This window comes from Paroedura picta, chromosome 18 (assembly GCF_049243985.1).
Source record: "Paroedura picta isolate Pp20150507F chromosome 18, Ppicta_v3.0, whole genome shotgun sequence".
NCBI lineage: Eukaryota > Metazoa > Chordata > Lepidosauria > Squamata > Gekkonidae > Paroedura > Paroedura picta.
In genome coordinates, this window is record NC_135386.1 from 744,617 (window position 1) to 755,554 (window position 10,938).

At 62.9% G+C, this 10,938-nt stretch overlaps 2 protein-coding genes across 8 annotated transcripts in view; one reads left to right on the forward strand and one right to left on the reverse strand.

Moving 5' to 3' along the window:
* HERC1 (HECT and RLD domain containing E3 ubiquitin protein ligase family member 1) overlaps positions 1-6,366 on the forward strand; it is a 49,420-nt gene extending 43,054 nt beyond the window's left edge. For all 7 annotated transcript variants that reach the window (XM_077317915.1, XM_077317918.1, XM_077317919.1 and 4 more), the window contains exons 67-78: positions 52-174; positions 337-439; positions 778-947; positions 1,184-1,322; positions 1,871-2,040; positions 2,513-2,682; positions 2,803-2,968; positions 3,331-3,407; positions 3,529-3,781; positions 4,220-4,372; positions 5,052-5,357; positions 5,702-6,366. In XM_077317915.1, the coding sequence (XP_077174030.1) occupies positions 52-174; positions 337-439; positions 778-947; positions 1,184-1,322; positions 1,871-2,040; positions 2,513-2,682; positions 2,803-2,968; positions 3,331-3,407; positions 3,529-3,781; positions 4,220-4,372; positions 5,052-5,357; positions 5,702-5,887 (2,016 nt within the window). In that variant the 3' untranslated portion in view covers positions 5,888-6,366. The remainder of the gene's footprint in view (positions 1-51; positions 175-336; positions 440-777; positions 948-1,183; positions 1,323-1,870; positions 2,041-2,512; positions 2,683-2,802; positions 2,969-3,330; positions 3,408-3,528; positions 3,782-4,219; positions 4,373-5,051; positions 5,358-5,701) is intronic.
* Positions 6,367-6,469: 103 nt separating this feature from the next.
* FBXL22 (F-box and leucine rich repeat protein 22) lies at positions 6,470-9,331 on the reverse strand. Its single transcript, XM_077318008.1, has 2 exons — positions 8,502-9,331; positions 6,470-7,680 (listed from the first exon to the last, which is right to left on the reverse strand). Exons 1-2 carry the CDS (start codon positions 8,834-8,836, stop codon positions 7,335-7,337), a joined length of 681 nt encoding a protein of 226 aa, XP_077174123.1. The 5' UTR covers positions 8,837-9,331; the 3' UTR covers positions 6,470-7,334.
* Positions 9,332-10,938: the final 1,607 nt, after the last annotated feature.

Genomic DNA, 10,938 nt, shown 5'->3' on the forward strand with positions numbered 1-10,938 from the left:
CCCTGGCTTTGGGGGTGGAGCTCTCACCCAGACGGGGCTGTCCCCCACTAGGTGGCCTGTGGGCTGAACCACACCCTAGCTGTGTCCACGGACGGCTCCATGGTCTGGGCGTTTGGTGACGGGGACTACGGGAAACTCGGCCTCGGCAACTCCACCGCCAAATCTTCGCCACAGGTGAGCCTCCCTCCTGCGGGGCCCCGAAATGACGTCTGCCTAGCGGCCGGGCTCCTGAGACCCTTGGCACCCTGTCTGTGCTGGACAGCCCGCTGGGTTTGTGGCTGGACAGCCCGCTGTCATCCCAGGGTAACATTTTGCCTTTCTGGCCTTCTGCCGTAGAAAGTAGATATTCTTTGTGGAATTGGAATCAAGAAGGTGGCGTGTGGGACCCAGTTTTCCGTGGCACTGACAAAAGATGGCCACGTCTACACATTTGGGCAAGGTAAGCTGGGCGGGGCCCACTCACCTGCTGTGCCGGTCGGCAGGCCTGGTGGTCATTTCACTTTTGCTGGGAGGGAAGAGGTCACGCCCCGGGAGAGAGAGAGAGATCCCCGGAGGAGAGGCCCCCCCCAGGGCTCGTAGGCAGGGTGTGTGCAGGGGGCACCTCCACGCTCAGAGGACGCCAGCCCCTGAGGCAGCGTTAGCGGGAGGTCTCCTTGCTGTGTGCTGCTGCTGGCCACGCTGTTTCCAGAGACCCCCCCCCCTTCCCGGCCTGCTCCCATCCTTTGGCAGCTGCCTTTCTTCCTGCGATCTAGCCGGGGGCTTCTGGTCCCGTTTCAGACCGCCTGATTGGCTTGCCGGAAGGCAGAGCCCGCAACCACAACCGCCCGCAGCAGGTTCCGGCCTTGTCGGGCATCTTTGTGGAGGACGTGGGTGTGGGGGCCGAGCACACCCTTGCCTTGGCCTCTTCGGGGGACGTCTACGCCTGGGGGAGCAACTCCGAGGGGCAGGCAAGTGGGGAGGGAGGGAGGGAGGGCCTGGCACACCCGGGCCAGCCGTGGCTTCTCCTCAGTAACACTTGTCCCTTGGCCAGCTGCACTCCGGGCTCTTGAGGCCTTTCTGCCCCCGTGTCTGCCTCGCTCAGAGCAGACCTGGGGCCTCTCCCCTGGGAGCAGCCCCTGTGGAGGAGGCCCGAGGCCCTGCCTCTCCCTCCCGCCTTCATTCCTGCTCCCCCTGTCCCTTCTAGCTTGGCCTGGGCCACACCAATCACGTCCGGGAGCCAGTGCTGATCACTTCTCTGCAGGGAAAGAACGTCCGGCAGATTTCGGCGGGACGCTGCCACAGTGCTGCGTGGACCGCCCCGCCCGTTCCCCCCCGAGCGCCAGGTGATCCACACGGGTGACGGCCGGGGTTCCCCAGGGTGGCCGCAGCCATGGGGGTGGGGGCGGAGGGGGGGGAGGGGGGGGAGTTCCAGAAACTCTCTGAGCATTTTGTGTTGGCCCAAATCTGTTGGCTCCAAAATCCATGAGGTTGCCAGGATGCGCTAAGTTTCGTTCTCCGAATGGTTGATCCAAGCGGGCAGCAGAAGGGCTCCAGGGGCAAAGAGTCATTCTGGGCATGAGCGTCCTCAGGCGGCCCACGTCCTCCGATGCAGAGGCTTCATGGAGCGGAAGTCTCCAGTTCACACTGACAGGCAAAGCGTGAGAGGAGATTTACCTCCAGCCTCAGGGAAATGGGCAACAGATTCCAGAGATAAATAGGGAAAACCCAGCCTTTTGGATCGGCTTGCAGGGGAAACGCTTTGTGACTTTGTAATTGCTGTCAGCCATTGATTGTGTATATATTGGCTCCTTGTTGTCTTAACGTGGACAAGCTTTGTTGTGCACAAGCGAGGCTGCCCTCTAACGCCCCCCTTGCCCCCCCCCCCGGGCAGGCGTGTCTGTCCCTCTGCAGCTGGGCCTCCCGGATGCCATCCCGCCCCAGTACGGAGCCCTGAAGGAGGTCAGCATCCACACGGTCCGAGCCCGGCTGCGGCTGCTCTACCACTTCTCCGACCTCATGTACTCTTCCTGGCGCCTGCTGAACCTCAGTCCCAACAATCAGGTAACACCCCCTGAGCCCCCCGAGCCCCTTCTGCACGCTGAAGGCCTGGCCACCCCATGGGAGGCCAGAATGCTGTTTCTGGAGGAGAGGTTGGATCTTGGGTCCACGGTGGCCTTTTGTAGCCTCGCGCAGGGTCAGCCGGTCCCGTCCCTCCTGTGACCTTGCAGGCCACGCCTCCCGCAGGGGGCTTCTCCAAGAGCCTGGCTTCTGATCCCTGGAGAGGCCGGAACAGGAGCTGTTTTGGTCAGCCAGAGAGACGGGGGGGGGGGGCTGGGGGGGCTGGTCCGGTCCTGCCAGGTTGTCTTTGCACTTGCACACTGGAAGACTTGGGGCTGGATCCCGCCACCTGCTGGCTTCCGGGCCTTGACCCCTGAGGGCGGCAGCAGAGAATGGGGGGGGGGGGAGCCCCGTGAACTCTGGCCGGAGAGGAGGAGGGGGTTGCCCTTGAGCCCGGTTCCCTGCCTGCTTACAGAACAGCGCCTCCCATTACAACGCCGGGACGTGGGGGATCGTCCAAGGGCAGCTGAGGCCACTGCTGGCCCCCAGGGTCTACACGCTGCCCATGGTCCGCTCCATCGGGAAGACCATGGTGCAGGGGAAGAACTACGGCCCCCAGATCACCGTCAAGAGGATCTCCACAAGGTCGGTGCCTTCGGAGGCTCTGCCGGGCTGGGCTGTCAGGGTGGGCCTCGGACCCTCCCTCACAGACTCCTCTAATGGCTGCTTCTCCCTCCTCCTCTCTCTCTCTCTCTCACCCCCAAGAGGGCGGAAGTGCAAGCCGATTTCCGTCCAGATAGCCCGGCAGGTGGTCAAGCTCAACGCTTCTGACCTCCGCTTGCCCTCCAGGGCCTGGAAAGTGAAGCTGGTGGGCGAAGGGGCCGACGATGCCGGAGGGGTCTTCGATGACACCATCACCGAAATGTGCCAGGTGCGTCCGGTCGGCCTGCCCGCCCTGCAGGTGTGGGAGCCACGCTGGTGTGGCCAGACCGGGGCAAAATCAGGAGTGGAATTTGGGGGTGGGGTGGGGTGAGGTGGGTGGAGATGCCAAATTCTGCCATGTGAGGTTAAGGGGCCGCATATATTATGTTGGAGTACAAAGTGCCTCAGGTGCTTTCCAAGAGGCCCAGAAAAACCCTAACTTTGAAAGTGGCCGGCTGTGAGGAGGCCTCCGCCAGGGAGCCAGGCTGCTCTTCTCCGCGGAGGGGAGCCTAGAAGTCCCCCGTGATGCAGGGCCTTCCTCAGGCGTCCCTCCTCTTCCTCCTCCTCCTCCTCCTCCTCCTCCCTCTCCAGGAGCTTGAGACGGGAGTCGTGGACCTCCTGATCCCTTCCCCCAACGCAACGGCGGAAGTCGGCTACAACAGAGACCGGTGAGTTGACGGGGGTGGGGGGTGGGTGGGATGGGGGATGGTCTGTCCTGAGGGTCCTGGCCGGAGGGCCGGAGGGCGGCGTCTGCCCGGGGGTCACCGAGGCCGTTGGCGTCTTGGGCAGGTTCCTCTTCAACCCGTCGGCCTGCCTGGGGGAGCACCTGCTGCAGTTCAAGTTCCTGGGCATCCTGATGGGCGTGGCCATCCGCACCAAGAAGCCCCTGGACCTGCACCTGGCCCCGCTGGTCTGGAAGCAGCTCTGCTGCATCCCCCTGGCCCTGGAGGACCTCGAGGAGGTGGACCTGCTCTACGTGCAGACCCTCAACAGCATTCTTCACATTGAAGACAGCGGCATCATGGAGGAGAACTTCCACGAGGTGGGTGCCAGCCCTCCCGGCGGCCTCCTCCTGGCTCCTGGGTGCAGGGCCGGACCCCCCTCCTCCCCTGCCCTCTGCCTGGCCAAGGAAGGTCTGGCCCCTGCTTCTTGACCCAGGACGGGGGGGGGCCTCCCCCTGGGAGGTGTTGTTGTTGTTGTTGTTGAAACCTTTGTATTGTTTCCCGTGTTTTTGCGTTGACCACTCGGAGGGCCGTCATCAGGCAGGAGTGTGGCGGGAAAACGCTTTCCACAAACACCCATGGCAGCCACGCATTTTAGGGCACGGCCCCAGGGCTGCTGCTTTGTGTCTCGTCAGCCCCGATCCAGAGGAGGAGGGAATGCCGCCCTGCCGCCGTGCCCACAAGGACACTCCCGAGAGCCGAGGAGAGTGGGGGGCCCTGGGCCTGACGGGGCCGCCTTTTGCCTCCCTCCCTCTTAGATGATTCCTCTGGATTCGTTTGTGGGCCAGAGCGCGGACGGGAAAATGGTCCCCATCATCCCCGGGGGGAACAGCATCCCCCTGACCTTCTCAAACAGGAAGGAGTACGTGGAGCGAGCCATCGAGTACAGGCTGCACGAGATGGACCGCCAGGTGAGCCTGGGCCCCAGAGAGGCTGGCCCCGAGTCAGGGACGAGGGTTTCCTGAGACCATGGGTCTCTTCTGCCAGATTCTCTCCTTGTGCCCTCCCTGCAGTTTCATGACTGAGGCCTTGCTAAGGGCCAGGCCAGCCCCATCTAGGCTAGTGTCTGGATGGGAGGCCCCCCTCCCAAGACGGGCGCCGCTCAGAAAGGCTTTGATCCGGGGAGGCCTTCTGCTTCCCCCTCCTCCCCTCACTGCCCGAAGGCCCCTGTGCCTCCATGCTGGTGCCCCTGGGGGGCTGAGAGGCCCCCCACCATGACCACTTCTAGGCTGACCCGTCCTCTATGGCCTTGGGGCTGGCCCTGCCACGGAGGGGCAGAGGGAGGTGGCAGGCTCTTGGGCAGGGGGCCGGGGCACTCTTGGCCTCCCCACCTTTATGGGGCATTTTTACCCGCCCCCCGCCAAGATGAAGGAAGCACCGTTGATAGTGACTGTGGGGTTCCCAAACTGGTCGTGGGGGCTGTAAGATTTGTGCTTTTTTCCTCCCTCCCTCCCTCCCTCCCTCCCTGGGCCCTGCTTCACCCGGGAGCCTGCTTGAGGGCAAGACTGCGCCGCTGCACGCAGGGCCCCCTCCTTGTCAGTGGGCCTGTGCCCCCTCCTGCCGGTGACGCGTCCCCTCTTTGGGCGGCAGGTGGCGTCGGTGCGGGAGGGGATGTCGTGGATCGTCCCGGTGCCCTTGCTCTCCCTGCTGACGGCCAGGCAGCTGGAGCAGATGGTGTGCGGGATGCCCGAGATCTCCGTGGACGTCCTGAAGAAGGTGGTGCGCTACCGGGAGGTGGACGAGCAGCACCAGCTGGTCCAGTGGTTCTGGCACACCCTGGAGGAGTTCTCCAACGAGGAGCGGGTCCTTTTCATGCGGTTCGTGTCGGGCAGATCCCGCCTGCCGGCAAACACGGCGGATATCTCTCAGCGTTTCCAGATAATGAAGGTGGATCGGGTAAGACGCTGGCTTCCTTTCTCCTGACTCTCCCGACTGGTTAATCCTTGGGCAAAAGGAGCCGGGATTGAGGAGGCCGGGAGAGGAGCTCCCCCCCAACCCCAACCCCAACCCCAACCCCAACCCCCCCCCTCGGTTTTCCCTGACTGGGTGGCCGCCGTCTCTGGGCCTGCTGGTGAGGAACTGCGTAGGCCCCTCCCTCCCTCCCTCCCTCCCTCCGCAGAATTCTCCTAGGCCGTGGCCTTTTTGGGCACAGGCGCTCCCGCAGCGGTAAGGGGAAGGGCTTGCCCCTCCGGAGAGCCCTGACGGCCGTCCGCCTGCCTTCCTTCTCTCCCCCTCTGCAGCCTTACGACAGCTTGCCTACCTCACAGACCTGCTTCTTTCAACTGCGGCTGCCCCCTTACTCCAGCCAGCCAATCATGGCCGAGCGTCTGCGCTATGCAATCAACAACTGCAGGTCGATCGACATGGACAATTACATGCTGTCCCGGAACGTGGACAATGCGGAAGGCTCAGACACGGATTATTAGCTCTGGGCCGCCCCCCACCCACCCACCACCCACCCCCCTTCTTTGGTTCTTGCACATCGTGTCCCATCTCAAGAGTTCAGTGTTGACAACACTTTATGGTAACGATAGATGTTTTAGAAACCAACCAACCCGTGGCCAAGGTTTTAGTTCCGATAAATGTAATGAAACTTAGATGTGTTTATTTTTTGGTGATTGTAAACGACGGAAAGCAAAAGTGAGCTCCACAACAGGGTCCCCCCCGCCCCCCCGCCCCCGTTCAGTTCTCTTCTGACCAGCCTGCACGGGGCCTTCCTGGTGCGTTTTCTGTTGGGCGGGGCCGTCCGTCCAGCCTCCCCGGTGAACACAAAGAGTTGTACATTGTGTATAATGGTTCATTAGAAAGGACAGTTTTACATGAATATTCATATATTTATTTTTGTTTTAATTTGAAATGCCTGTGCAGGGTTCCTTATGCAGAGGAAAATAAAAAACGAATGGAAGACCTGACTGCTCTTGCAGGGGGGCTCGGACGGGCTGCCCACCCAGCCTCTGCAGCTGCCTCTGCCCTCTGGCCCGTCGGCCCCTCTGGTGCTTTAGAAATCCTCCAGCGCCGTCTGTTTCTGACTCTTGGGGGGCTGGGTGTGGGGGGAGTTGCCCCTTGTCTTTTCAGATGGACAGGGGTCTGGCGGCCATGGCAGAAAGGAGCAGGGATGGACCGGGGGGGGGGGGGAGCAGAGGCCCGGGGAAATGGCCAGGAGCCGACCCCTCAGGGGCTGTTCTGGCCTTGCCAAATCCCACACAGAAGCCTCCACGGCTCCAGGGCTCTCTCTGCCTTTCCTTGCACATCAGATACTTTAGCCCTTGCTTTGCTGTGTGGGGAACTGGGGGGGGGGCAGGTTTTGTGGGCGCTGTGTCATGTTGTATTGTTGCTCAGTTGTGGGGCAATGAATGGCGACTGGGGCGGGGTGGGGGGGGGGCTGTTCAGGCAAGACTACAAAGCTGGTGGGAGACGACTGTTGAGGTGGGAGCTTCCTTTTTTGCCACAGACTTTGTTCACTAGCAGGTCCGGGAGGCCACTGGGAAGCAAGAGGTGTGGCTTCCTCTCCCCGTGCTTGGGGGTTTTCAGAGAGGAGCACAAGTTGGGAAGAGCGGCCAGAAGGGGGTAAGTACATGACGTCTGGTGTTGGTGGTGGTCTGAAATTCTGGAGACCTTGTCCAGAAGCCGTGTCGCAAACATGCTTGCAGAACTCCTTGGCCGTGGGGGGATGGGACGGCCCCCTGGCCCCCTCGTGCTCCCAGGCAGGCACCCGAGGCCACCCAAATCCACGGTCCTCTAGGGAGGGGTCGGGGGCCTCACGTCCACGGGCTCCTGCAGGAGAATTTCCTTGTGGTTGTGTGCGAGGCCTTCCTTGCAGATGCTTCCGTGGGCGTGATCCCTGAAGTTCAGCCCGCCAGGACGGTGAGGCTCCTAGGACCACAGCAGTTTCTTTGCTGCTCTGCCGGACGTCCAGTTGTGGCCCGGTTTCTGGTCTGGGATCATGCCGGCGCTCCTCTCCGCCGTCAGCGTCACCGCAGGACGCCTCTCCCGGAATCTCCGCAAGCCGGCCGGGCTGATGTTCCTGCAGAAATCCACCTGCAGCGTTTGCAAAGAGTCAGCGTAGGTGACGGCGGCCTCCAGAGTCCGGTCGCTGATCCGGACGCAGTTTTCCAGTCGGAGGGTCTTGAGGCAGGAGCAGCTCTGGAGGAGCAAGCCCACCGCTTCGTCCGTGACGTGGCCGCACCCGGACAGGCTCAGAGCCAGAAGGTTGGGACATCTGAAAGCAGGAACACGGCCGGTTAAGGAAGGGGAAGGGGCCACTTGCAGCCTCCATGAAAACAGAGCACCGCTTATCCGCCGTGGCCAGACCACCCCAGGCTGCTTCTCCCTCCCTCCCGCCTCTGCCATCGCCCAGCTGGCCTGCTGGAGCCCGTGGAAAGTGCCGTCAAGCCCAGCCTGGAGGGTTTCCCAGCACGGAGGCGTTCGGAAGCGTTCGGCCCCTTCGGTAGGGGTCCGAACACTGGCGAGGTCGGGTCGCCGTGTCCATGGGCCAGCTCCTGGGAGTCTTCGGGGAGGGGGTCGGCAGGAAGAGCACCTTGGAAGTGGACACGAGGCAGAGCCAAAGCAGCTGCGATTGTGCCAAAAGCTTCCTGCCCACCCCCAGGGGACAGACCAGCACAGGAGCTCCGGTGGGGGTGGTTCTGCCAGCCTCCATCTCGCCTCGGCATTTCAGCGCAGGACGAGAGCAGCAGCAGCGGAAATGTTTGGGCTGCACCTCTGAGGAATGCCTGGCCTGCCTGGGGGGGTGGGGGGGGGAACGAGGGCCCCAGGCAGGGCGGGAGCCTAGAAGGACAAGCCCCTTCTGCTGTCTCGGGGGACGGAATCCTTGGCAGGAGGAGGAGAGCAGAGCGGAGGCAGAGGGGATCCCTGCTTGACCAGCTGCCTGGTGCCAAGATGGCTGGGAGGTTTCTGCAGCCAGATGGGCTTTTGGAGCCTCTGCAGAGAGGGCAGGTTGGGGCTCAGGAGGGCCGGGCCTGGATGGGATTGGCTGCCCGATTGGCTGCGGGTGGGTGGGGTGGGGGTGGGGGGGGGCCTTACCTCTGGCAGACCCGGAGCAGGAAGCGGTTGACGGTGTGTTCGTGGGTGCTGCAGATGTCCCTCTGGAAGGCGCTCTTCAGCCAGTCCTCGATGTTGCAGACTTTGACGCGGCTGGAGTGCCAGCAGATGGAGAGGTGGCGCAGGGCCGGCCCCAGCACAAAGTTCCCCCGGGTGAGCTCCGAAGGCGCGTGGAAGCGGAGCAGAGGCCACAGCGAGGGCTCCTGGAAGACGGCCAGCAGGCGGGAGCAGGTCTGGCCGAGGCTCTTCCGGCTGTCTTTGTCCAGGAACGAGAAGAGGTGGAGCAGGCACTCCCGGTTCAGCTGGGTGAGCTGCATCCCTCCCCGAGGCCGAGCGGGCAGGAGGCTCTTGGTGCCGGCGGCCGACCTGCTTCCCAGGCGCTCCTGCCGTCTTGAACAAATATGGTCGTGGAAGGGAGGCTATTTTGGGCCGGCAGCTGGCCGAGAGGGCCTGGCTCAAGGGGAGGCGGGCTGCAGCCGGAGCGGCGTCCTCTCCCCAGGCAGGGACTGGTGCCGGCAGGAGCACAAGGGCACCGTTGGGTCCGCCGTTGCCTTAAAAGGATCTCCCTCTTCCTCCGAGGCCAGGCGTGCTGTTTAGGAGATGGCCGGTGGTGGTTTGGAGATCTTCCCAAGGAACAGACACCAAAGCAAGGCCCTGGCTGCGTTGCCGGCCGCGGCTCTCTGGCTGGGACAGGCAAGGCCATGCTGTGGCAGGCCAGGGCCAGAACTCTGAGCATGGCACATGGCGTCTGCGTCCTCCTCTTCTGGTTGGGCAGCTGAGGAGGGGCCGTGCGAATGCCCTCCTGACTTCAGGACTGTTTGCTCTTCGGCATCGCACCCAAACCCCCGCAGCAGCTTGGTGGCCCTTGGGAAATGGGAGGCTGGCAAGGCAGCGCTGGACAAGGCCAGGCCAAAGAAGCCCGTCTCCGGGGGACAGTCTGGAGCCAGCAGCCGCTTGGAGGAGGTCGAAGCCAACTGCTGGAAGGACGGCTCCTTCCTTGGACAGGAGGGGTACAAAGAAGCCCCCACCCCTACCCCCCCCCCCACTAAATCACAACTGGCTTGTGAGGGCAAGAGGCCAGCCCACCCCCAGAAGACTGGCCTCAGCCAGCCCTCCAAGGTCCAGCAAGACCGCTCTGTCCACGTCGGGGACACCCTGGGAACCAAGAAGCCAAGTGTCCCCCCCCCACACACACAGCCGTTGAAGGGGGCAAGGACTGAAGGAAAGGCATCATGACACACAATGAGCACAGCTACCACCGAGAGCCGAGAGGGGAACGGTTTTTAATGGTTTTTGAGGAATAGACTTCTAAGAGCTTGAATTGTGGCGGGAGGACCCAAGAGCCCTGGAAGGTCTCCCCGAGCCTCGGATGCTACATGTGAACGGCCAGCAGGCCCCAGGCGCCTCCCTCCGAGGCAAGCAGGGTTTTCAAGCTGCCCAGGACGACCGAGGACCAGACGCCCGACTCCCCCCAGCCCACCCACACCATCCCCAAAGGCCCCTCCCTTGCCTCTCTCAGCTACCACGGGCTCGGCAGGAGGAAGCCGCTTTTGACGGGGTGAGGGCCACAGTCCTCCCCAAAAGGAAGGAGGCAGCAAAGCAGCAGTAGGGGTGGCTGTGGACCACCCCCAACGCTTATCCAGTGGGGGCCCTAGATGCCGGCACAGGGAAGTTGGAGGGCACAGCCCACAGTGGGGGCTTTGTGCTGGCCGCGGCCAGGCTCTGAGCGGGGGCTTTAGAAAGGCCCATCTTTGTAGAAGTCTGCGGAAGCCACACCTCACGGCCGGACTGGACTTCCCCCAGAAAGCAGCTGGCCCCGAGGCGCCATCTCAACAGCTGCGCGAAGGAACCTGGACTCGGCCTCCCTGCAGCGGATATTCTAGCCAGGGCCTCGGCCTGCCCGGAGTTCTCCACGAGCCTTGGTGGAGGGGCTGCCGCCTCCTTGTGCTGCTGCGGGCGGGACGGGCGACCAGCAGCACAGGAAGGAGGGGGGGATCCATCCAGTTTCCAGCCGGGATCTCCCGTCCTCCAGTGAGGCTCTACGAGGACTGACCCCTCCCCACCTCCTTCCAAGGGGGCCTGGACCCATGGGAAAGCTCTGCGGCTCTCTCGAGCGCACGGAGGGAGGTGGACGCGTCTCCCCAGGCAGAAGGGGCAGCAGAGTTCCTGGCCTACTTGGTGGGACGGCGTTCGTCCTGCCCCTTGGACGAGGCAGCCAGGGGGGTGTCTCTGGGAAACGTGCATGGGGCGGGGCCACACGAGTCGTGTGCCCAAGAGGGGTCTTAACAACATTGTGGCTTTCCAGAACTGGATATGCACTAAGTGTGCTGACTCAACTTGGGATTCAAGTTTCTCTGGTGTGAAGTGTGTCTTCAGAATGCAAACATCGATATAAAAAAGTCAAAGCAACTAAAGTAGA

Coding starts and splice junctions, on each gene's coding strand:
- FBXL22 (XM_077318008.1), bottom strand. CDS start 8,836: ATGCAGCTCACCCAGCTGAACCGGGAGTGCCTGCTCCACCTCTTCTCG. Junction 7,681..8,501: donor CTGCTCCGGGTCTGCCAGAG/GTAAGGCCCCCC, acceptor TCCTGCTTTCAG/ATGTCCCAACCTTCTGGCTC.